General features: G+C 36.2%; 1 protein-coding gene across 5 annotated transcripts in view; it reads right to left on the reverse strand.

Moving 5' to 3' along the window:
- Positions 1-1,037: 1,037 nt before the first annotated feature.
- The window catches only part of TDRD3 (tudor domain containing 3), a 291,817-nt gene continuing 266,999 nt past the window's right edge, over positions 1,038-25,855 (reverse strand). For 3 of the 5 annotated variants that reach the window (XM_037799608.1, XM_037799610.1, XM_037799613.1), the window contains 2 exons: positions 17,780-17,905; positions 1,038-1,252 (listed from right to left, as the gene is read on the reverse strand). In XM_037799608.1, the coding sequence (XP_037655536.1) occupies positions 17,874-17,905 (32 nt within the window). In that variant the 3' untranslated portion in view covers positions 1,038-1,252; positions 17,780-17,873. Of the gene's footprint in view, positions 1,256-17,779; positions 17,906-25,855 lie in introns of all 5 variants that reach the window. The other 2 variants (XM_037799609.1, XM_037799611.1) reach the window with 1 other exon arrangement.

Here is a 25,855-nt window from a genome sequence, read left to right on the forward strand (position 1 = left end):
TTTTAAATTCAACTATTTTGTCTGAATGAATATTTTTATCTTTGTATATCACTTCACTTAAGAAGTGTTACTGGAATGGAAGAGAGAAAAGAATGATAAACATCCCAACACACTTTTACTTCTGGAAGACAGCATCAATATATCTACCCACCCCCAAAAGGAACAACAGATAGAGCTTAGTCACAGCTCTCCAAACCATACACTGACAGCTACACTTGCTCACACAGGACTAGATTTTGCTTCCCTGTGTGTGCCCTGTGACTGACTGCCACTCCGGCCGAGTCATGGTGGGAACACGGCTTTTACCACTGTCACTCATATTTTCCTTCTTTGTTCTTCCCATTGCATGTGAACCCTGCAATCAGCTGAACTAGGGCTGAGGTTAGCCACAATGTGTTAATTAAAAGTAAAAAAGACCCAGGAAAGAAGTCACTTTGACCAGCCAGGGGATGTAGCAGGGGGAAGAGTAGTAGGTAGAAATAAGAGAGAACCACCTGAGGCTGGGGGAGTTGTCACTGTGGCCTAAGCCTGGAAGGTCAACTACTTACAAACTCTTCATTTAATAGGTCAAAGACTGTCTTCTCATAGTTTCAGTCCCATGAAGAAAGAGGTGAACAATTAAAAAAAAGTCAGTTTGCAACCAGACCCATCTTCAAAGAATAACCACACATTCAATAAGGCAGGGAGTGTCTGCTTTTTAGATGAATCACATTTGAAAAAGCTATTAGAGTTCTGAAAACAACATATTCAAATTTTAAATACTTTATGCAGTCACATTTAGCAGCTATTACCACTACCACACTAAGAACTGTTACTCGGTTTCAGGTTATTTTTGAAAGAAATGTGGCAAGCTGTGTAAGTCAGTTTATTCAGTAATTTTTAGGGGAAGCTTCAGCATGCTGTAATTGCTAACCTAAAGAAACCAATTAGTATGAGGTTAATACTAGACGAATAAGAAAGATAATATTAGCCAAACAAAATATACATATGTAATAGTGCATTGGTTTCATTGAAGGCAGAAGAAAAAAAAATCTTTATTCATTTGTAAAAGGTATTTGCTTTATTTAACTCAGTATTTTTTCTCATTCTTTGTAAGGGCTGAATTTTTTTTTTTTCTTTCAAAATCTGCCTTTTCTGTCTTCAAATAATAACATTCATTGTGGTGGCATCTTGCTTTGAAGGGAAAGTAGGAGGTCTAGCAACAGGTTTTGGCCAAGTTGTTCCATCAATGGCTCCTTTCTTCACGAAGACTCTACTTAAAAGAGAGGAAGAAATGAAATTGGACCCTTGAATTAACTTTTCCATAATTTATCAAGATATATTCTAGTGACACTTCTCTGCAAATGTGAAGTGACAAATCACAAGTGGAATAAACTGGACAATGTTGTCTAATTTGTGAACATAATTTCTGTAAAGCAATATGTAAACAGCAAATTTTTAAAAAAGGTATCCATTTATCTTTTAAAAATTGTTAAAAGTATGTCTCCGCCACTGTTAGCCTCTTTATTGCTAGCATGTAGACTTCAGGAATTTGGATTAACTGAATGATTTTTAATAGAGGAACACCTAACAAAGATGCAACCTGCCAATGAACCTCCCCTTTTAACACAACTGGATTAGATTATTCCACACAGGTAATTTATTTTAATCTGTCACCTCCCCCTGCCTGCTCCCCAGCTTTACGGTACCCCTCCAGTTGAAACTATTTTGGATGGTAACAACAAATGGTTACAGAGGACTTGTTTGCTCCAATCATACTTCAGCTTCATGCAAGAAAACATGCTTGCAGGGACAAGTGGAGTTCCCATGGCTACACACAAAGAACTCCTGAGACTTCTCTAAATAAACAGCCTCCTGTTTTGAAAACAAAGAGGTTTGGGTACTACCATCCTCACACAATGCCTGCCATGCTGGTATCATGGGGTTCTCTAACACCTATCTTTATTGTGATCATTTCCCTGACCTTGATTGGGAAAATTCTACAAAGAGATACTGGACAAGATTCCAAAAAACTGACATTTAAAAACACACCTCAGGGAGCTTGGGCAAGATGGCGGCATAGAGAGGAGTGGAAGCTAAGTAGTCCCCCTGGAACAACTAAAAAAAACCAGAAACAACTAGTAAATAATCCAGAATAACTGGGGGCGGGGGGGAGACAAACGAGACCATCCACTCATCATACACCAACCTGAATTGGGAGGAATGCCCAAGATCACAGCATAAAATCTGTAAGTAAAACCTGTGGATCCAAGTCGAGAGACCCCCCCACCCCATAGCCCAAGTTGCAAAGCCTCGTGGTGCCAGAGAGAAGCTCTCTCCCAGCAAGCCAATATAGCTCAGCTGAGCTCCAACTGGGGTTTTAAGTAGCGAGTGTGAATTGCTCACTACAGGTACAAATCCCCAAAAAACAGACAGAAGCTTTGTGTGACGACTGACCTTGGAGAGCCGAAGGCTTGCCTTGGACTAGGTCTGAAGGGGACTATCTTTCTTTTTCGGCTCAGTGGAAAAAGCCCCAGTCATTTTCAGTTTCCAGGGCTGTGACTCAGAGAAGGGTGGAGACAGCACAAGCAGGGAGTGAGACCACTGAAATGCTAATGACCTCCCCCTAGGGGGTCTACCTTCTCTAAGAGGAAAGGGGTGGGGCCCTTTCCATTCAGAACCAGACCCCAGAGCCTGGGGGAACAGGCCACACCTCACACCAGTCAAGAATTATAGGCTAAAAGGCATCACCTGCTGGGCAGAAAAGCACAGTGACCCGAGGCATCAAAGGGTGGAGCAATTCTCTAAGACACACCCTCAGGGAAACCAGATACTGAATATTTCTTCCCTCTGGGACCTGAGCCTGTTCTGGTCTGGGAAAACCTGATTTGGATAACCAAGGAAACCATGTCTAGAAAACAGAAAATTACAACCTACACTAAGAAAAACAAAGTTATGGCCCAGTCAAAGGAACAAACGTACACTTCAACTGAGATACAGGAATTTAAACAACTAATGCTAAATCAATTCAAAAAGTTTAGAGAAGAAATTGCAAAAAGATAGAGGCTGTAAAGAAAACACTGGGCATATATAAGGCAGACATTGAAAGTTCAAAAAAAACAACTAGAAGAATCTATGGAAATGAAAGGCACAACACAAGAGATGAAAGACACAATGGAAACATACAACAGTAGATCTCAAGAGGTAGAAGGAAACACTTAGGAACTGGAGAACAAAACATCTGAAAGCCTACACGCAAAGGAGCAGATGGAGAAAAGAATGAAAAAATATGAGCAACGTCTCCGGGAACTTAAGGATGAAACAAAGTACAAAAATGTACATATCATTGGTGTCCCAGAGAAGAGAAGGGAAAAGGGGCAGAAGCAATAATAGAGGAAATAATTAATGAAAATTTCCCATCTCTTATGAAAGACATAAAATTACAGATCCAAGAAGTGCAGCATACTCCAAACAGAAGAGATCTGAATAGGGTTACACCAAGACACTTAATAATCATATTATCAAATGTCAAAGACAAAGAGAAAATCCTAAAAGCAGCAAGAGAAAAGCAATCCATTGCATACAAAGGAAGCTTAATAAGACTATGTGCGGATCTCTCAGCAGAAACCATGGAGGCAAGAAGGAAGTGGTGTGATATATTGAAGATACTGAAAGAGAAAAACTGCCAACAAAGAATCCTATATCCAGCAAAGCTGTCCTTCAAATATGAGGGAGATCTCAAAATATTTTCTGACAAACAGACAATGAGAGTCTTTGTGAACAAGACACCCGCCCTACGGGAAATACTAAAGGGAGCACTACAGAGTGATAGAAGACAGGAGTGCGCGTGGTTTGGAACACAATTTTGGAAGATGGTAGCACAGCAATGTAAGTACACTGAACAAAGACAGCTATGTATATGGCTGAGAGAGGAAGGCTGGGAGCATGTGAGATACCACAAGAAAGGAGGAAAGATAAAGACTGGGACTGTGTAACTTGGTAAAATCTAGAGTATTCAACAATTGTGATAAAATATACAAATATGTTCTTTTACGAGGGAGAACAAGCAAATGTCAACCTTGCAAGGTGTTAAAAATGGGGAGGCACTGGGGGAGGGATGCAATCAACATAAACTAGAGACTGTAACTAACAAAATCACTGTATTATGCTTCCTTTAATGTAACAAAGGTGACATACCAAGGTAAATGCAGATAAGAGGGGGGGATAGGGGAGGTATGTTAAACACTTGACACTGGTGGTATTGTTTGATTCTTTACTTTGATTTAAGGTTGTTTTTCCTTTTGCTGCTTCCTAGCTGTCATTTTTTTTCCTCTTCCTTTTGCCTCTCTACCTTCTTTGACTCTCCCTCTTGCCTTGTGGAAGAAATGTAGATGCCCTTATATAGACAGTGGTGAAGGAGATGGTGAACACATAAATATATGACCATACAGAAAACCATCGATTATTTACTTAGGATGGAATGTACGGTGAGTGAACAAAACCATATTTAAAAAAAAAAAAAAATGGGTTGATGACAAAACCTCAAGGGCAATATACTGAGTGAAATAAGACAGACACAATAGGACAATTATTGCAGGGTCTCACTGATAGGAACTAATTATAATATGTAAACTCACAGACATGAAATATAAGGTACCAAGATATAGGACGAGGCTTAAGAATGGGGAGCAGTTGCTTAGTATGAGCAGAATGTTCAACTAGGATGAACTTAAATGTTTGGAAATGAACAGACATGTCGGTAGCAAGATGTGAGAATAAGTAACAGTGCTGAATGGTGTGTGAATTAGGTGGAAAAGGGAAACTCAGAGTCATAAATGTCACCAGAAGGGAAGTTGGAGGTCAAAAGATGGGAATGTATAAAATTGAATCCTATGGTGGGCAATGTCCATGATCAACTGTACAAATACTAGAAATCGCTTTCATGAACCAGAACAAATGTATGACAATACAATTAGAAATTAATAATAGAGGGGCATATAGAGAAGAAATATATACCTATTGCAAACTATATACTACAGTTAGTAGTATTTCAACATTTTTTCATAAACAGTTAACAAATGTACTATGCCAACACTACGAGTCAACATTTGAGGGGGGTTGGTTAGGGATAGGGGAGGATTTGAGTTTCCTTTTCTTTTTTTCTTTTTTCATCTTTCACTTTATTTCTTGTCTGGAGTAATGAAAAGTTTCTAAAAATTGAACAAAAATTAAGTGTGGTGATGGATGCACAGCTGTATGAGGGTACCCAGGGGAAAGTGACTGTACAGTTTGGATCTTTGGATAATTGTATGGTATCTGAACAATCCCAGTAAAAATTAAAAAGGAAAAAAAAAAAAAACACACCTTGGTTCTGGAAAGATGGCAGACTAGGGGAGGCAGAGCAAAAGTTTCCTCTGTGAAAAAGACTGGATAACGGGCAAAAAAGTGCTCCGAAACAGCATTTACAGGGTGACACCAGCTGGGCAGGGATGTCTATACCACACAGCGGGGACTTAACTGGAGAGGCAGAGAGACTGTGTTTGAAAGGATGGAGTCAGTGATTGGCCTGGACCATAACCGGAGATGGGCGTTGGAGACAGCTGATGAGCACGGGAGGGAGCAGATTTCCACAGCCTGTGCACACTCCTCAGCAGTTGGCTGGGAACTACTGGGATCACTGTGGCTGGAGTGGACTCCCTGCCGAAATGTGCAGGGCCTGCCCCCCACTCACAGGGTGGGCAGTCCCAAGTGCACATGGAGAACTGATGTGCTGACTGGATTTCCATCTGGATTCGGCCCTGCCTACTGTACAGGCAAAGATGGGGGAGAGCTGGCCGGAGAATAGGAGGTGGCTCAACAGGGCCATTGACTGGTAGGACAGGGAAAGTGCACTCCACCAAGCTGTAGCTCCACCAAATAATAGATAAATGTTCAAACAATCCTGCATATCCCAAAATAACCTTATCAAGATAAGCAAATGACCCAAGGCCAACAACAGAAAATTATAAAGCACACGAAGAAACAAGAAGATATGGACAACCCTAACAACCAAATTAAAAAGCCAGAAGAGATACAGAACTTGCAGCAAGTAATCAAAGAAGTTCACAAAAATCTCCAAAAGAACTTTAGCGAGCTGGCTAAGAACATAAAGGACATCCAGAAGACTCTAGAAGAGAATAAAGAATTTCAAAGGGTAATTAAAAAAATAGCAGATCTTATGGAAATAAAAGATACTGTTGATCAAATTTAAAATATACTAGACACACACAACAGCAGATTTGAAGAGGCAGAAGAAAGAATAAGTGAACTAGAGGACAAAAGAATTGAATGTGAATGCACAAAAGAACAAAATGGTGAAAAATATTTGAAAAATTTGAAATGGATCTCAGGGAAATGATGGGCAACATGAAGCGCACAAATTAAGAATCACTGGTATCCCAGAAGGTGAAGAGAAGAGTCAAGGGCTAGGAAAAGTATCTGAAGACACAGTTGGGGAAAGCTTGCCAACCCTTCTAAATGACATAAATATGCAAATCAAAAGTTCCCAATGAACTCCAAATAGAATACATCCAAATAAACCACTCCAAGACATATACTAATAAGACTGTCAAATGTTGAAGAAAAGGAGAAACTCCTGAAGGTGGCAAGAGAGAAGCAATTCACCAAATAAGACGTACTGACTACTCCGTGGACATATTGGGGGTGAGAAGGGAGTAGTAAGACATATTTAGAATGCTCAAAAAGAAAAATTGCAGCCAAGAATTCTTTACCCAGCAAAGTTCTCCTTCAAAGTTGAGAGACAGTTTAAAATTTTCAGACAAACAAATGCTGAGAGACTTTGTTAGCAAGTGACCTGCCCTGCAAGAAATATAAAAGGGAGTTCTATGGGCTGAGAAGAAAAGGAGAGAGAGGTCTAGAGAAGGGCACAGAACTGAAGAGTATTAGTAAGGGAAGCTTAAAGAGGGGAAAAAAAGATAGAGAAAGAGAAGGGTTGAAAACAGATCTGACAATAAAAACCAAAGGAAAAGATGGTTGATTCAAGAACCTCCTTCACAGTTCTTAAACGTGAATGGATTAAATTCCCCAATTTAAAAGACAGAGATTGGCAGAATGGATTAAATAATATGAGTGATCAATATACTGTTTATAAGAGACTCATCTTAGACCCAGTGACACAAAGAGATTGGAAGTAAAAGAATGAAAAAAATACTCCACAAGCTACAGCCAAAAGAAAGTGAAGGCAGCAATACTAATATCAGACAAAATAGAATTTAAATGCAAAGATGTCATAATAATATTATTATTATATATTAATAAAAGGGGCAATTCACCCAGAAGAAATAACAATCATAAATGTTTATGCACCCAATCAAGGTGCTCCGAAGTACATGAGTCAAACATTGGCTAAACTGAATGAAGCAATAGATGTTTCTACAATAATAGTGGGGGACTTCAATATAGACAGAACAACTAGAGAGGACCAAAAAGAAAACTGAGAACCTAAACAATGTGATAAATGGGATTAGACTTAATAGAAATATATATAGCATTATATCCCAAATTACCAGGATACACATTCTTCTCTAGTGCTCATGGAACGTCCTGAAGGATAGATCATATGCTGGGGCATAAAACAAGCCTCAATAAATTTAAAAAGACTGAAATTATTCACAGCACATTCTCTGATCATAATGGAATGCAACTAGAAGTTAATAACCATCAAAGAACAAGAACATTCACAAATATATGGAGGTTAAACAACACACTCCTAAACAATCAGTGGATCAAAGAATAAATTGCAAGAGAAATTGCTAAATATCTAGAGACGAATGAAAACAAGAACAAAACATATTAAAACCTATGGGATACAGTGAAGGCAGTGCTGAGGGGGAAATTTATAGCTCTAAACACATACATTGAAAAGGAAGGAAGCTAAAATCAAAGAACTAAGAACAACTAAGGAAGCTAGGGAATAGTCAGCCAACTATCCCCAAATCAAGTAGAAGAAAAGAAGTAACAAGGATTAAAGTGGAAATAAATGATATGGAGAACAAAAAAACAACAGAGAGAATAAATAAAACCAAAAGTTGGTTCTTTGAGAAGAGCAAAAAGATTGACAAACCCTTAAATAGGCTGATACAGTCAAAAAGAAAGACCTAAATAAACAAAATCAGAAATGTGAGGGGTTTGTGCCAGTTTGGATGTATTATGTACCCCAAAACCCCATTATCTTTGATGCAATCTTGTGGGGGCAGATGTATTGATGCTGATTAGGGTGTTACCTCTTGATTGAATGTTTCCATGGAGGTACAGCTCCACCCATTCAGTGTGGATCATTATTGGATCACTGGAGTACTTTAAAAAGAGCCACACAGGCCCAGATGCTGCTGTAGGCTAGAGAGGAACATTCTGGGAGAAAGACATTTTGCAACCAGAACTTTGGAGTAGAGCCAGTCACGTGACTTCCCAGCTAACAGAGGTTTTCCGGATGCCATTGGCCATCCTCCAGTGAAGGTACCTGATTGTTGATGCCTTACCTTGGACACTTTAAGGCCTTAAGACTGTAACTTGTAACCAAATAAACCCCCTTTATAAAAGTCAATCCATTTCTGGTGTTTTGCGGAACAGGGGTCATTACTGTGGATCCCGAAGAAATTTCAAAAAATCATAAGAGGATACTATGAACAACTGTATGCCAACAAACTAGACAATTTAGACGAAAGGGACAATTTCCTGGAAACACATAAACAGCCTAAACTGATCCCAGAAGAAAAAGAAGACCTCAACAAACCAATCACAAGTAGAGAGATCCAATCAGTCATCAAAAAGCTTCCTACAAGTAAAAGTCCAGGGTGAGACAGCTTTACTTTCTAAAAAGAACTGACACCATTCCTGCTCAAACTCTTTCAAAAAATTGAAGAAAAAGGAACACTACCTAACTCATTTTCTGAACCTAACATCACTCTAATACCAAAACCAGACAAAGATGCTGCAAAAAAGGAAAACGACAGGCCAATATCCCCAATGAATATAGATGCAAAAATTCTCAACAAAATATTGGCAAATCGAATCCAAAGCCACATTAAAAGAATCATACACCATGACGAAGTGGTGTTCACTCCAGGCATGCAAGGGTACCCGATCAATATAAGAAAATCAATGTAATATAACACATTAACAAATTGAAAGGGAAAAATCAAATGATCATCTCAATAGATGCAGAAAAAGCATTTGACAAAATTCAACATCTTTTTTTTTTTTGATAAAATCACTGCAAAAGGTAGGAATTGAAGGAAACCTCCTCAATACGATAAAGGGCATATATGAAAAACCCACAATCAGCATAGTACTCAATGGTGAGAGACTGAAAGCCTTCCCCTCCTAACATGAGGAATGAGAAAAGGATGCCTGCTGTCACCATTAGTCAACATTGTGCTAGAAGTTCTAACCAGAGCAATTCGTCAAGACAAAGAAATAAAAGGCATCCAAATTGAAAAGGAAGAAGTAAAACTGTCATAATTTGCCAACGATACGATTGTACATTTGGAAAATCTGTAGAAATCAATGACACAGCTACCTGAGCTAATAAATTCAGCAAAGTGGTGGGATACAAGATTAATGTGCAAAAGTCAGTAATGTTTCTATACACTAGAAATGACCTAACTGAAGAGACAGTCAAGAAAAAAATTCCATTCACAATAGCAAATAAAAAAATCAAGTACCTAGGAATAAACGTAACCAAAGACTTAAGAAAAGACCTCCACACAGAAAATTACATAATTTTACTGAAAGAAATCAAAAGGGACCTAAAGGAGTGGAATGATCCTCCGTGTTCAAGGACAGGAAGACTAAATGTCATTAAGATGTCAATTCTACCCAAACTGATCTATAGATTCAATGCAATTCCAATCAAAATTCCAACAACATACTTTGCAGACTTGGAAAAGCTAGTTATTTGGAAGGCAAAGGGGCCTTGAATTGCTAAAAAATATTCTAAAAATAAAAGAACAAAGAGGGAGGACTTATATTTCCTGACTTTAAAGCCTACAATAAAGCCACAATAGTCACAACAGCATGGTCTTGACACAAAGATAGTCAAATTGATCAATGGAATTGAATTGAGAGTTCAGAAACAGACCCCCAGATCTAATCAACTGATTTTTGATAAGGCCCCCGAATCCACTGAAATGGGACAAAACAGTCTCTTTTACAAATGGGGCTGGAAGAACTGGATATTCATATCCAAAGAATGAAACAGGACACCTACCTCATTCCCTATATAAAAATTAACTTGAAGTAGATCAAAGACCTCAATATAAGAGACAGTACCATAAAACTCCTAGAAGATAATGTAGGGAAATATCTTCATGACCTAGTATTAGGAGGTAGCTTCTTAGACCTTACACCCAAAGCACCAGCAACAAAAGAAAAAAGAGATAAATGGGTACTCCTCAAAATCAAAAGGTTCTATACTTCAAAGGAATTTGTCAAAAAAGTGAAGAGGCAGCAAACACAATGGGAGAAAATATTTGGAAATCATGTATCTGATAAGAGACTGATACCCTGCATATATAAAGAAATCCTACAACTCAACAACAATAGTATAAAATGGGCAAAAGATACGAAAAGACATTTTTCCAAAGAGGAAATACAAATGGTTGCAAAAATACATGAAAAAGTGTTCACATTCACTAGCCATTAGGGAAATGCAAATCAAAACCACAATGAGATATCATCTCACACCAATATGAATGGCTGCCATTATACAAACAGGAAACTACAAATGTTGGAGAGGTTATGGAGAAATTGGAACTCGTCTTCATTGCTGGTGGGAATATATAATGGTACAGCCACTGTGTAAGACAGTTTGGTGGTTCCTGAGAAAATTAGATATCTGGCAATTTCACTTCTCAGTATATATCCAAAAGATCTGAAAGCAGTGATACGAGCAGACATTTGCATACCGATGTTCATAGCGACACTATTCACAATTGCCAAGAGATGGAAATAATCCAAGTGTCCTTCAACAGAAGAGTGGATAAACAAAATGTGGTATATACATACAATGGAATACTATAAAGCAGTAAGAAGGAATGAGGTCCTGAAACACATGACAACATGGATGAACCTTGAAGACAATGCTGAGATGAAATAAGCCAGATACACAGGAGAGATATTGTATGTTACCACTAATGTGAACTCCCTGAACAATGTAAAATCAGTGTCATAATGTAGAATATAAGAGACCTGGAGATAAACAGAAGCTAGCGAAGGGGGAATGATAACCTAATATGTACAGAAATGATAATGAGAGTGAACTTAAAGGTATGGGAAAGGACACTGAAGGCAAACATGATCGAAAGTAGTTGTTTAAAGGCATGTAGTAGCACTACAAATATAAGTAAGTGTTTGTATGATATACTTCTGACGCATGACACTGGTACAAAGAGTTAACAAAAGAATGGTATTTGGAAAAACCATCCGTTACATATTATAGACTATATTTCATAGGAGTACGTTACCAGCACTACACTAATACTAGGGATGAATAATTAGCAGCTTAATGCTCTGGGATATCTTGTGTTATGATACTTGTTTAAAATTGAGAGTTATGATGATTGTACAACTAAGTGAAGATAATGTGAGTCACTGATTGTTTATCTTGGACAGAATACATACTATATGAAATTAAGAACCCCCTACTTAATAAGTCAAGCCCCAATCTTGAGGCTTGCTCTTGTGAATCTTAGGGTTGTAAATGGGAGGCTAAGCCTTCCTATAATTATGCCTAAGAGGCATCTCCAGAAAACCTCTTTTGTTGCTCAAATGTGGCCTTTCTCTCCCTATGCCTAACACAGCCAATAAATTCATTAACCTCTCCCCTACATGGGACATGACAACCAGGGCAGTGACTCCCTGGCGATGTGGAACATGACTCCCAGGAATGACCCTGGCCTGGCATTAAGGGATTACAAATGCCTTCTTGACCCAAAAGGGAAAAGAAAGCCAACTAAATAAGGTTACAGTGGCTAAGAGATCTCAAATAGAGTTGAGAGACTATCCTGGAGGTTACCCTTAGGCAAGCTATTGCTAGATATCCCCAATGGCCACAGTATGCCAAGTCGTAACTAACAGTAGTCCCAAAATACCTAGGTCCTTATCTGAGATTCTATTAAAGTTTCACTCACTACGTTTATCTCTCAGAAACTTAAATCCACCAGAGTGTTCCTACACCAGACAAGTCCTAAAACCCAGATGCAACAGCCTCTTTAAAAAACAACAACCAGATGCAACCCCCTTACCTATAGTGTTGACACTCCTTTTCAATATGAACAAATTAGGGTGGTCACTGCCTAGACACCCCCTGAAGGTTGAGAAAGTGATTAAACGAGAGGAAGGGGTAGCAACAGACAAGAAAGTATTTAACCAAGGATTATGAATACTGAATCTTTAAATAAATATTTTTTTAGATGTTAGGGTATTAGAATAGCTAGAAGGAAATAACTGAAATGGTGGAGCTGTAATCCATAACATTCTTTGAAATTTCCTCTATAGCTACTCATTAAATTGTATTTTGAAAGTTATCACCTTTCTGTATATATCTTATACTTTACAATAAGGAAATAACTGAAACTATGGAACTGTAACCCATAACATTCTTTGAAATTTGCTAACTACTTGTTAAATCATACTTTGAAAGTTATTAGTGCTATGCATATATGTTAAATTTCACAATAAAAAATGTATTTAAAAAAACACACCTCTTACTAGCTAAAAATGGTGTTACAGCCTGGACGTTTGAAAATAAACAATCTCAGGGTATTTTTGTAGTAGTCTATGCTTAATATGTGAAACTGTGAAGGTCATTCTTTCATTAAACAAATAAGAAACTAGAAAAGAAATTCAAACATAGTAACATTTATTAAACCCTTTTACATGCTGAGCTCAACATCCATGGTACTAGAGAGCTTCCTGCTGAATTGTCCTACAAGCACGTCCTATACAGGTCAGCCATTTCCCTCTTTTCATTGCAGGACGTGGAATTCTAACCACTCTGCAGTTGGAACGTAGCAATAGCTTCTTGGATTCTTTCCTTCCTGGTGCTATAACCCATCCTACATCCCAAAGTCATAATTCCTAAGTTTAATTTTGATCATGTTACTCTCTAACTCCGAAATCCACAACAGCACTGAACCCATCAAATTTCAAGCTCTTTACAGTGATGGCAGCTCTTTTGCCATCACCAATAAATATTTTTAACCTCCACTGTTTTGGTTCACACACTCTACTGTAGCCAGTGAAAGTCGCTTGCTTATTCCCTTCTACAAGCCTTCCCCTGCTTCTAGAATGTCTTCAGAGGATCATCCTTCATCATGAAAATGAAGCTAAGACTGCCCCAGCTAATTGCTACCTAGTTCCTAGGACTCCACTCATGTCAGAAACCTTTCCAAATGCACATAGTTTTGGTCAGTCTCACTGAATAAAGAACTGTGTGTAATTTCTCTAATCTATATCTGCTCATAATTCCAAGTTGTCTGTAAAAATTAAGACAGAAGTCAGGGAGTAGAAGTCTAGAATCCTGGCCTCTATCTCCCCTCAAAGCTCAGATCTGAATTGCCACCACTTTTTCTCAGACTTGGCCCTGTCTCCCCACTTTGCTCCCCGAGACCTCCTCTCACCCAGCTCTGACTCCCAGATTATCTCCTGCTTTCACAGCCAGTGATGTTATGCTTAGTAACAGGCTCAAGCAGAAACCAATTCTCTCTCCACCTCTGGGAAAGTACATCTCTGTGTATATAGCAGGGGAGGGTTTGCAAATAAAATATTAGGACAACTAAAGAATGTACAAAGTACATACCTAAAACTTTATCAAAAAAGTTTGACTCAGCAAATTACTTACTGAGTAGCAACTATGTATCAAAGTACCCTAAAATATACAAAGTACCCAAAAGATTATGACTATGAAATTATGTTTTTTATAAAGAGAGAATACAAAGCACCTTAAGTGAACCTCACTCTCAGAATAATTTTAGATAACAAAGCCTTAGAATATTTTCAGTAAATATTAAAAGTCATACTCCTATTTTCTGGAAGTCAAATGGTGAGTTACAACATACATCTTTTCTTTAGATGTTTAAGTTAATTAAAACTAGGAATGAGATGATAAAAAGAAAATATCTTTTTTTCATCGGAAGAAAATAATATAATCAACTGTGTGACAAAGGCAAAAAGTATAATTATTATTACTGAAGCTCCCATTCAAAGATATCATTCAACGGATATTTAATTCTACTTCATAGTCTTTCATAACACTTTTGTATTAAAATGCAAAAATGAATTGTAAACCATTTTCTTCAACGGAGATCACGTGTCTTGTTTATTTATTTATTTATTCATTTATTTTTAGGGTGAATTTTATAGTGAGAAGTTTCAAAATAATACCACAATGGGATTGCTCCCCTAAATTAATATTAAAGGTTTTCAGGAATCCAAAATGTCTGTGTCATATATTTCCCATGACAACAGTGCAATCCAAAGCAAATATCTGGGCCAGATGGAAGTTTTAATAGAGGAGAATATAGAAAACCACTAAGATTTGTGATGTTGAGCTGATTAGGAGCAGATTGCATGTGTACTATTTGACATGAGTAGATTAGTCACCCTAGGGCAATGGTATATATTTTTAAGCAGAAAGCTCCTTACGCAAAGGAAATTTTGCATGGTACCATGTATATAAAACATACAAAGAAAATTAAAGAAGAACGAAGAGGATTGAGAGTTCTACCCATTTGGCTTCACTCTCACTCACTCTTACCACCTTCCCTCCACTCCTGTTTTCAAAGACCCAAAGGTGATCAGAGGAACGCTAGAGTCCTGCAGTCTACTCTTAGAAAACCTCTACCCTACAATAATCAGGGAGTTGATAACTTTTGACCTCATTTTAAGACCTTGTTTTAAACAGTTTAAAAGACCCCAGAAAGCTAAAAAGGATTTTTCAGTTTCCACTCACCTTTATAAGAGATTCAATTATAGACACATTGAGTTCATTTTAAAAGATGTATGCTCAAGCTTTCAAAAGGCAAAGTTGTTAGAGTCCTTATATATATTTTAATTTCGTTTAAAAATAGTCACAGGCACAGACAAGAACCATTTGGCCAGTTCTTGCATGCTACAGAAAAATGCCCAGAGTTGAGAAGTAGCTCTTCTGTGATACTATGGGCTATCTGTAGTACTATGGACTGGGATACTACACACTACCAATTAAACTTACCTGGTTAATTGATGGCTTTATGTTAAGCATAAAGAAAAGCCAAAGATAAAAAGAAAAAGGTACTATATTGGCATGCTCAGGCAATTCAGAAGTCAACTACCATTACTAGGCTTCCACTCTAGGCAGACTATTACATAGCGAGTGAGGGTTAGAAAATAGAAGAAAAACTTTCTTCACTTAGGAGGACAGAACTAATTTTCAACCAAGGAAGGAGTTTGGGGAAGCTGAGGGACATATAAGGCTCTAGGACAGGACTGCACAGCAGAAATGTAACGCAAGGCACATTATATAATTTTTAATTTTCTAAGCCACAACAAAAAAAGTAAAAACAAATAGGTGAAATTAATTTTAATAATGTATTTTAGTTAACCCAATACAGCCAAAATATTATCATTTTAACATGTAATCAAAATAAAAAAAAAATCAAGTTTTTTTTTTTTTACAAGGTCTTTGAAATCTAGTATGTATTTTTCACTTACAGCACATCTCAATTCAGGCTAACCACTCTTCATGTGCTCAACAGACACAGTTGGTGACTGGTGTCTCAAAAGACCGAGTCACTAAGCAGGGGTAAAATACACTGTGGATAAAGCATTAATGGAATGAATCACTGAAATGAGGAATTGAGAACAATTCCTAAAAAATTCTCCATGGTCTTGCTATTGAGAAGAAGAGACTGAGAAAAAAAGATATAAATAGTCTTAGGGTGATATATATCAAAAGCTATAATAGGAAAACTCTGATTATTAGAAAAATATTGAAAAGCAAAAGCATAATGACAAAATAGAAACGTTACCAAAGATGGCAAAAGTATTTCCTTCCAAAAATATATTAGGAAATAAGGTCTTTTGTTCATCAGAGTGAGAAGCCTTACAATGGCCCTGTAATTCTCTGACATTTTTGTTATATTTATATTCTCCCTGTTGAAGAAGATTCGCAGATAGCAACTCGCTTCCTTAAAACTCTAAGATGAAAATTTCTGAAGCACTAGCATATGAACCAAAAATTATAATTTACTAAGCAATATGTTATCTTCATCCAGTTCCTGAAAAAATACTATGAGACACTTCCTTTTTCTTAAAAAGGATTGAAGTTAATTAAATAATAAAAATAAATTTAATTGAGAGGTGTTAAGGATTGAATCATGCTCCCAATAAAAGGCATATTCAGGTCTCAATCTTTGGTCCTGTAGGTGTGAACACATTTGTAAACAGGACCTTTGAAGTTGTTATTAGTTAAGCTGTGCCCAACTGAATAAGGGTAGATCTTAATTCAATATGGCTGACATTCTTAGAAACAAAAGAAATCAGACAAAGAAAGAAAGAAGCCATGGGGAGCAGCCAGAAGTCAGAAGTCAATGGAACCAGGAAGAGAAAGGAGAAGACGCTGCCATGTGCATTGCCACATAATGGAAAAGCCAAGGAATACCAAGGATTGCTGGCAGCCACCCTCAGAATGCTGCAGTCTTCAAGAAGAAAGCGTCACCTTGTGGACGCACTGATTTTAGACCTCTAACCTCAAAGCTGAGTTAATAAATTCTTGCTGTTTAAGCAAACACATTGTATGGTATTCACTTTAGCAGCTGGGAAACCGTAACAGGAATGGGGAGAGGAGAAGAGGGAGTTATTGCTTAATGAGTGCAGGGTTTCTGTTTAAGGTGATGAAAAAATTGGGGCAATGGATGTTGATGATGGTAGCACAATACTGTGAATGCAATTAATATCACTGAACTGTACACTTGAAGGTAGCTGAAATGGGACATTGCGAGTAGTATGTATGTTACTATAATAAAAGGTTAAAAAATTCATATAAAAAATTAAAAGTTTTCAAAGTAAAAATAAATAAACTAAATTGCCCAGGTTGGTGATTATCTGGTCCTTTGTTTTCTTTCATCATCACCTCCTGCTTTCAAACTCACACAGACATACCTTGGATATACTGCAGGTTTGGTCCCAGACCACGATAATAAAACAAATATTACAGTAAGGCAAGTCACATGAATTCTTTGGTTTCCCAGAGCATATAAAAGTTGTTTACACTAAACTGTAGTCTATTAAGTGTGCAATGGCATTATGTCTAAAAAAAAACAATGTACATACCTTTATTAAAATGTGACAGAGACACAAAATGAGCACATGCTGTAGGAAAAATGGCGCCAGTAAACTTACTTGACGCAAAGTTGCCACAAACCTTCAATTTGTAAAAACGCAGTATCTGCGAGTACAATAAAGCAAAGCACAATAAAGCAAGGTATGCCTGTAGTCATTTCACTGATGGCTATCATCTCTATTACAGGAAGGGAGTGGGTATACAGAAAAAGGTGGGTTAGTCATAGCATTTGTGGGGAAAGTTTTGGTGGAAGAGGAATTTGTAAGTATGGTATAATCTTAAATATTTTATGATTGTAAGTAGTTTCAAAACATCAGTTTCTTTCTACGTATATTATAAAATATCAATAACTGGAGTTACATAGTTAACATGAATAGCATTTTTCTTAATATGGAAACTATCTCACAGTTTCTACTTTACCTTTCCATGTTAGTTCCGAGCCCGGGGAGGCTGGTAAAACTGCTGGGTTGGCCGAGTTGATCGTCTTGGCTGGCCATCACCTCCTCTGCGAAATTCAAGAGTTTGGTCGTAGGTACTTTCTTCCTCCTATTTGCAAACAGTAGTGATTTAACATGTTCAAAATAGCTTCAAGTTTCCTAAGTTAAATCCACTTTATAGTTCCCAATTTGATATACCCTATTAAGTTGCCCTAGGATCACATCTACCAACTTTTACCACAGAAGGAGGCAGGGGGGAGGAAAAGAAGGCAGGGACGTTGTTAAAACTCTTTGGTCCTTGATAATAGAAGAATGAAACTTAGCAATAATATTAAAATCAAATTTAATTCCAGAAAAGGAAAGTATTTCCAAATGATAACATGACTATCTCACCAAATGGTATGACACAATGTTGTGAAAACACAGGAAAGCAATAATTATAATAAAAATTTTCTTGAATATTTGGGCTTCTAAATATTTCTACATATTTAACATGGAAATGGGTTTTGGTAAGATATGGAAAAAGGGGTGAAGAGGCAGAGAATGTTCACCAGCTGTCTGTCCTCATCTGATGAAATCGCCAACATCATTTAAGAACCTTTTATCGAGAGACAGGAAAAAATAATGGGTTGAAATGAGACGGAAGAACACAAGTTACATATAAAGAAAGCTACATGCAAGACACAGAGATCACCACAGTAAGATACAAAATTATTTTCTTCTCATTTTCTTTTTTAATGAGGGGGTAGATCTACCAGCTCAAAGAATAGCATGGGAAAATGAGGATAAGCAGATTAAACAGCAGAAAGGGTACAGTTAATCATATAATAGAAAAGGACTTAGAAGCAACAGAAATGTAGTCAAAAGCCACACTGGTTTCTTACTGAGTGCTGCCACCCTGTTATTTTGGTGTTTTGAAATTAATGCAGCTATGAAGTAAGTTTACTATTAGAGACAAAAAAACAAAAAAACAAAAACTGGTTCCCAGTTTTGTTTATGAAAGAGACATCATTTATTTCACTAAGTAGAAAGTTTACATTGTAACTGAATTATCAGAGCAAAATAATTTGCATGATTTTGGAAACTTATCCTATTTCTTCTTCCTCATTTTATTTTTGAATTTGCTTTCCCAAAAGATTTCTTCCCTTTGATTCTATTAATAACACAGGAAATTACATGCAAAACTGAGTTCTATTCTTTAAATTTTTACTAATTCATCTACTGCGATTTTACCTGATATAAACAGAAAGATGCTAAGATGATTTGATAAAATCCTATTATTTAGCAATGATATCGTATATTTGGTACAGACATAACTCTCATTATGAGGCATTCTCCACAGTATTCTTAAGAAAGAACCACTCTTTCCACTTCATGTAAAGGAGGCTGAGGCCCAGGAAAGCTTTGTGACATTGCCCTAACAATGTCTACAGTAAACTTGAGTTTTGAATTCAATCATTGCTGCTTAAATCCTTAAACTTAAGTCTGCAAGTAAAAGAAATAGGCCAAAAATTAATGATCATTCTTAAGGGGCCATTATCTCCCAAATAAGATAATGGAGAAATCTGACAATATGTCTGGTATGATTCAATAGCTGCATTTTGGAGACAAACTTCCAGATAGCTTTCCTTTCTTTATGTTCCTTTCATTAACAATCAATCTCAAAATGTTTAGAAGAATCAGATATTGTCTTATAATTTAGCAAAGCAATTGAAATACAGGAAGTCCAATATAAAAGTGTTCAGGAAATAATTATTTTTTATTCTTTTCAATGTTCTAAATGATTGTTGTCAAATATAGCTAAATTTGAAAAGGAGTTATTTAATTTGACAACATTTGAAGTTCTGCACAATAACTGAGGACTAAAATATACCTGGTACTGTAGAAGATAAAGTAATTATTTAGAAATTAGAATGGAATGTTATTTTTCTCCACACACAGCTGCAGAATTGGCTAGAGGATATCTAAAAGTCTGTACATTACCAATAAAATACACTGCCAGAGGTAGGATACTATATTTGCTGAGGGACTGAGCTGTATTTATACAATAAATATGACACTGCTATTTGAAAAGCTGTCTCTACTGTGTTTAAAAGATTCATAGACTATACTATCCAGAGCCAATTAAATGGTTTTATAGAGATGACCAACCAGGAGATTTCTTTCACATTATTTAATGTCTTAATCTTTTTATACAAATAGAAGACAAAAAGATGATTGACAGTTTGGTTTTCAAGGCACAATCTGTGCTTTTTTAACTTTTAAATATTCCTCCTGCAGAGCAGTCAAGGGCAAATCTGGTTACCCACAACAACCACTTCTTCAAATTTATAGCTAATATTTTTTAGTATCAAATGGGTATCTCTTTCCAGTTTATATAGCACACAACTCAATTTATAAATTCTTTTATTTCATGAATTTATTCACTTATTCATTTACAAATGAATGAAATTTACACCTTGTTCCTCTTCTATCCTGTCATCTTACTTTAGATCCTAGTACTCTGTAACAGACTTAAAACTCAAAAAATCTTTTTATTTCATATAGTTTATGAACATATTTTTTATTTTTAGGGCTAGAACAGTCCTGGAAGACCATCTAGTTCATCTCCATACATTTTATAGACGAGGATCCAAAAATCCAGAAAAGTGAAGTGATCTGCCCAAGTTCACAGAGTTCAATAGCGGCAGAGTCAGGACAGGGATGAGTTTGGTTCCCTCAAGTCAAGGTTCTTTAAAATACTTGCAACAATTTCAAAAAAAGGAACTGTCCAATGCCACTGCCACATATGCTTTTAAGATTTAGAACCATTTTATCAAGACTCAGATTTTTGCTCACCTAAGTCATATTATCAGATAAGATCTAGTTTTAAAACACTAAATAATGAACTAAGATCCAGAATGTGCCTATTTTCATGCCAATATTCACTATTTATTGTTTCTTTTAATGAAAAATTTCAAAATGCAATAATCATTGAGACATCAAGCAAGCATCAAGTTGTATTTTAAAAATAAGTTACAGTACTAATGCAGAGAGGAGATACACAACTTTATCTACAAAATACATTTGACAAGCCAAAACTACATCTTTACTTCATATCGCCTTAGTCTCTCATTAGTGCTTATTTTATCTGAAGTAAGAACAAACACAGGCAAAAACACATTCCCCCATTCATAAATAAGTTGTGTTACAAAAGCTCAAGGCAAATTGGTCACTTGGAACCTGGAACACACTTCAGTAGGAAGTCAGTCTTTCTGCTCCACAAACAGTAAGGTGAAGCGCAGTTAAGCATACAAACCAGCACTCGAAGGAAGAGGCTAGATCAGCGGTTTTAAACTGGGAGTGATTTTGCCTCTCCACCCCCAGGGGGTACTTGGTAATATATGGAGACTTTTTGGTTGTCACAACCTTTGGAGGTGCTATTAGCATTTAGTGGGTAGAGGCCAGGGATGCTGTTTAACACCTACAATGCACAGGACAACCCTGTACAACAAAAAAATTAACCAATTTTAATGTCAATACTGTGGAGGGTAAGAAACCCTGGGCCAGGTAAGGGAAGAAGAAAGAACCCTCCTCTCCTAAGTTTCAGGAAAGTCTGGAGAAGAATTGTGAAGTTCTGTAAGTTTGACCTTGGCACCCTTACCCTTTTTCTAGACATTTCTTTCTCTGCCTCTCCCCCTAAGGGCTAAATGCTGACCTAACTCTCTACAGAACTTTTTATTGAGTTCTGTTTGCTGTCAATATGTACTATGCTTTCCTCTGATCCTGTTCAGATTTACTTAATGAGCAACCTTATCTTAATTACCATTCCTTCAGCATTACCTCATAGCCATAACTTTGTGAAGAGACACACAGATTATTTGATTGGGAGGATGGCCATTCTCTTCATGGGAATATTAGAAATTCTAAACATATTACTATTGTCACTTGTCCCTTAATAACTATTTGTGTGTAATTTAATTATATTTTTTTCCTAATCAGTTCCTTTTAATGGGATATGTATAGTAGCCATAAAAACACCCCGCATATAAAATGTATACGACATACCCTCAAAAACAGTCTTTGAAATTTAGGATACTTCGAACAACGAAATGTTAATGAGTAAACTTCTCCTTCAGTGACTGGCATGGAACCACTTACTTTATGAATTTCCAGGCCATCTTTTGCCTGTCTGGTTAGCTTGAGTAGTCAGTTTATAGAAACATAAACTAATTTTAATATAAACATTAGCAAACAATCACTTTAAGACAAATTTGCTTTCCCCAAACATCTTGTAATGGACTCCAAAAGTAAAACTTACAATATTTTTAAATGATCTATTTTAGATTAATTATACCGATATTCTATTATATTAGAGTGGCAGAAAATTGAAAACAAAAGCTAAGCTAGCTCAGCACTTTTTTCCTGTAATGATGATGTAGAGCATTTGTGCCTATGGAAATTATCTTTTATCAAACACTGAACCTTAGTTTACCAGTTATCCTTGATCAAAAAATACTTTCAAATTCAATATTTATAGCTTGCCACAACATAAACCAGGCTTTGGTAAGCCTGGAACCACAGATTATAAAGTAGGAAGCTTTTGTAAAGAACATTTAGTCCAATTAAACCAGAAGCTATTATTTTCTCAAGTAATTAGTGCCATTACCCGAGCTAGAACACAGACATTCTGAATTTCAGAACTGGAAGGGGAATCAGAGATAATCGAATCCAGCACATTTAAAAGCTATTATTATCATCATTATTTTTTGGTAAATGTGGCACCCTTCTTTCAAATGAAATTTTATGTCAAATTCCAATATAAAATAGATGTTTATATGAGAGAGCATTCCTTGACTTTCTCTTCCTCAATCCCTACAGCTCTGTAGACTCTAAGGAACAAAAATTAAAAACGTGGGCTACTTCCACGTTCCATCTCTGCTGTATAATGGGACCCAGTTAGGTCAGGTGACTTTACTAATGTAAGAAAATGAGGCAGTGGAAGAACAGGAATCGGAACACAGGGCTCTGGCTCTGAGTTCATGGCCCTTTCCCCTTTGCCTTTTATCAGAGAGAATCAACACCCTTCTTTTGACTCCTACAAATCAAATGTCTTCATTGATAATAAAAAAATTTACCTTATGTATCTAAATGGAAAAAATCTCTGGCCTTATTAATATATGAGATAGTTATTATTATATAGAACTGAAATACTGTAAATTTTATAACCAATTTATTCTACCTTTGGAAGCTTTCAGTAAAATAAAATCCTATTTTAGAATAAAATGTTATGGAAAATTATAGTCTTCCTGAGAAAAGCTCTAAGATCATCTCTGTAATATATTCCACCTCAGGTAATATTTTATTTAAGCCAAAATATTTTATGGCAAAAAAAGAAAAAAATAATAAACATATTGATTCAAGACAAAAGGAAAACCAGCCTCAACATCTCCTTATTAAACCCTATTCCAAAATGCATGGCTGGCATAACAATGTTTTCAATTCTTTTATCATGCAGAATTTCAAGAGGCTTGTGAGGCATTTCATTGAGATTCTGATCATCTAAATTGAAACTGCTGATTCTATATAATTATATTATGAAATCATCTGAATGTCTAGCTGTTTTATTTTATGCTCTGTCAACTAAATAGACACTAAACTTTAAGATGTTTAAATGACAACCGAAGCAAAAACAGCACTACCATCACTGACCTTCTTCTAATATTAATATTGTCTATACTTTAAAACAAAGTAAATCAGTTATTTTTGGCACTTTGGGCACTCAAGAAAATTCAGCTAGACATCAAAAGGTGCATCCATATTTTAAGTAGGAGAACATGGTACCAAAAGGTACTGGCGGAGATGCTGCCATTATCAAATTACAAATGATAAAAGTTAAGGATCCTCTTCCATTTAAAAATGCACCTGAGTTTATTTACAACTTGAAAAAAGAAAGGGAATGAATGTTTATCCTACCAAGTGCCTGACATTTTGTATGTTACCATACTCAATCCTTTCAATAATGTCTTGAATTATATAATCTCACCATTTTACAAATGAAGAAACTAAGGCTCTGAATGACTCACCCAAAGTTAGTAGTAAGTGGCTGCACTATAATAAGATTCCTGGGCTGTTAGCTCCAACGTTCTTTCTATGGTATTATCATGAGTATATTTACATTTCTTGCTTCAGACAGTTTTGCTTAATTTTTTATAATAGTTAGTTTATGGTCAACTTCAAATAAATAGGTGGTGTCATTCCTGAAGTTAGTGAATATAAACATCATTTAATGATCATCATCTTTGTTCAAATACTATAATGAGGACCAAAGAATGAATATATGACTTGTGAAAATGTATAACTCTGAAAAGCATTACCTTGTTTTAGCTAAAGCTTAAATAGATTCCAAAAGTTTGTCCAGATGTCAGAATTAGGGAGTACAGTCCTGCTCAGAAAGACCCCAATCCACTCAAAGATCTCCTCAAGAGATACTGTATCACAGCATTGGTTGGCATTTAAGAGCTTGGTCTAAGTCAGATCCGAGTCTGGATTCAGATTCCAACTCTTCCTAAGCATGTTACTCAACTTCTCTATGTCTCAGTTTCCACATAAAGGAGTGATGATCTCACAGACTTGTTAGAATTATACAAGACAAAATATCTATAAAGAGTTTAGCAAATAATAAGCAATCCATGTTGGATATTATTCTGAATTCAATCACTCTAAATTAATAACATATACACGCCTACTCCAATTAAACTATCTAGACTCAGATTTTGCTGAAAATCAGGAACTTAGCTTGTTGCAGGAATTTTCCTCAAACTGCTACATGCAGATAAGGAAAGTGGAAAAGCCCCTGGAGAAAATACAAGAACCAATGCAAGGCCAAAGATGTTTGCTATCTGCTTTCCTTTCATCACTTTGGAGGCTCAAAAACAATCAACACAAAAACTAACAACTTCACATTATAATTCATTCTATTGTTACCATTGTTTTTGTTTCTTTGGGGAGGCAGGTCTTTTCTCTTCTTTTAGAATTATAGAGGAAAAAAGGGCAAATAGAACAAAAGGAGAGGAAAACGAGCAAAGATGCATTACTGAAAATGATCAATGAGAAGTTATAGGCATTATTTGCATAAAATCTGAATATTTTAAGAGGAAGCTAAAAATAAGTTAACTTGATTAACCTCTTTGAGCTTCCTGCCTTTAGTTTACACCCTTAAAATTTTAATAAATGCCATGGGAAAAAAAAACCATTTATTTAGAAAGTGAATGTAGCAGTGATGATTAATAATAGAGTATGTATATGCCTATCCTATCTATGAATGTTGATGTTTTCAGGTTAATGCCTATAAATTATCTTTGCAAAAGCAAATGCTTTCCTAAATATGCTAATTAAGCTAGCATGTTTTAGAATATTTTAAGCTTAAGAAATATGAGCCCTAATCACAAGTGGTTAACCATTTCACTCACAATTTATATACTTCTTAAATTGATAGGCTAATATAACATAATTTGATGGGTCAACTTATTCTTTTTTTGAAGATAATAATTGCTACTTCATAATGCCAGACTGCTTTTTACTGAGTCATCCTAATGCATTTTATGTGACTGACCACCTAAGACTGATAGATATGGAATCCTATAGTGACTTGTAATATAGAGTTTAAGAAACTGAATCAGAACTCTCTCTGTCAAAATTGACAAAATTCAAGTCCTATCTTGTCATTAAAAAATACTGAGGACTGGAGTGGGAAAGAGAAATGTGAGTTGAAATGTTTGATAAAATTATAAGAAAGAAATTGCAGTATCAAATACAGACACAAAATCACTGCTGATGTATTCATATCCTTGTTGAGAGTTAAGACGCATGAGACTTAGAGGAAAAGAACGAAATTTTTAAACCCTAAAGCAGGTAGAGCCCCAATGCAGCAAACAACCATTATCACATTAAACTCCTAATTCCTGCCCAACAACCTACACTAACAATGCCTGAATAATGAACTATAAGCATTTCTTTTTAGTGAAACAAAAAGATAACATATGTTTTAGAACCCTTAATCAGTTTAACAGGCTAGATT

The sequence above is a fragment of the Choloepus didactylus genome, chromosome 12 (assembly GCF_015220235.1).
Source record: "Choloepus didactylus isolate mChoDid1 chromosome 12, mChoDid1.pri, whole genome shotgun sequence".
NCBI lineage: Eukaryota > Metazoa > Chordata > Mammalia > Pilosa > Megalonychidae > Choloepus > Choloepus didactylus.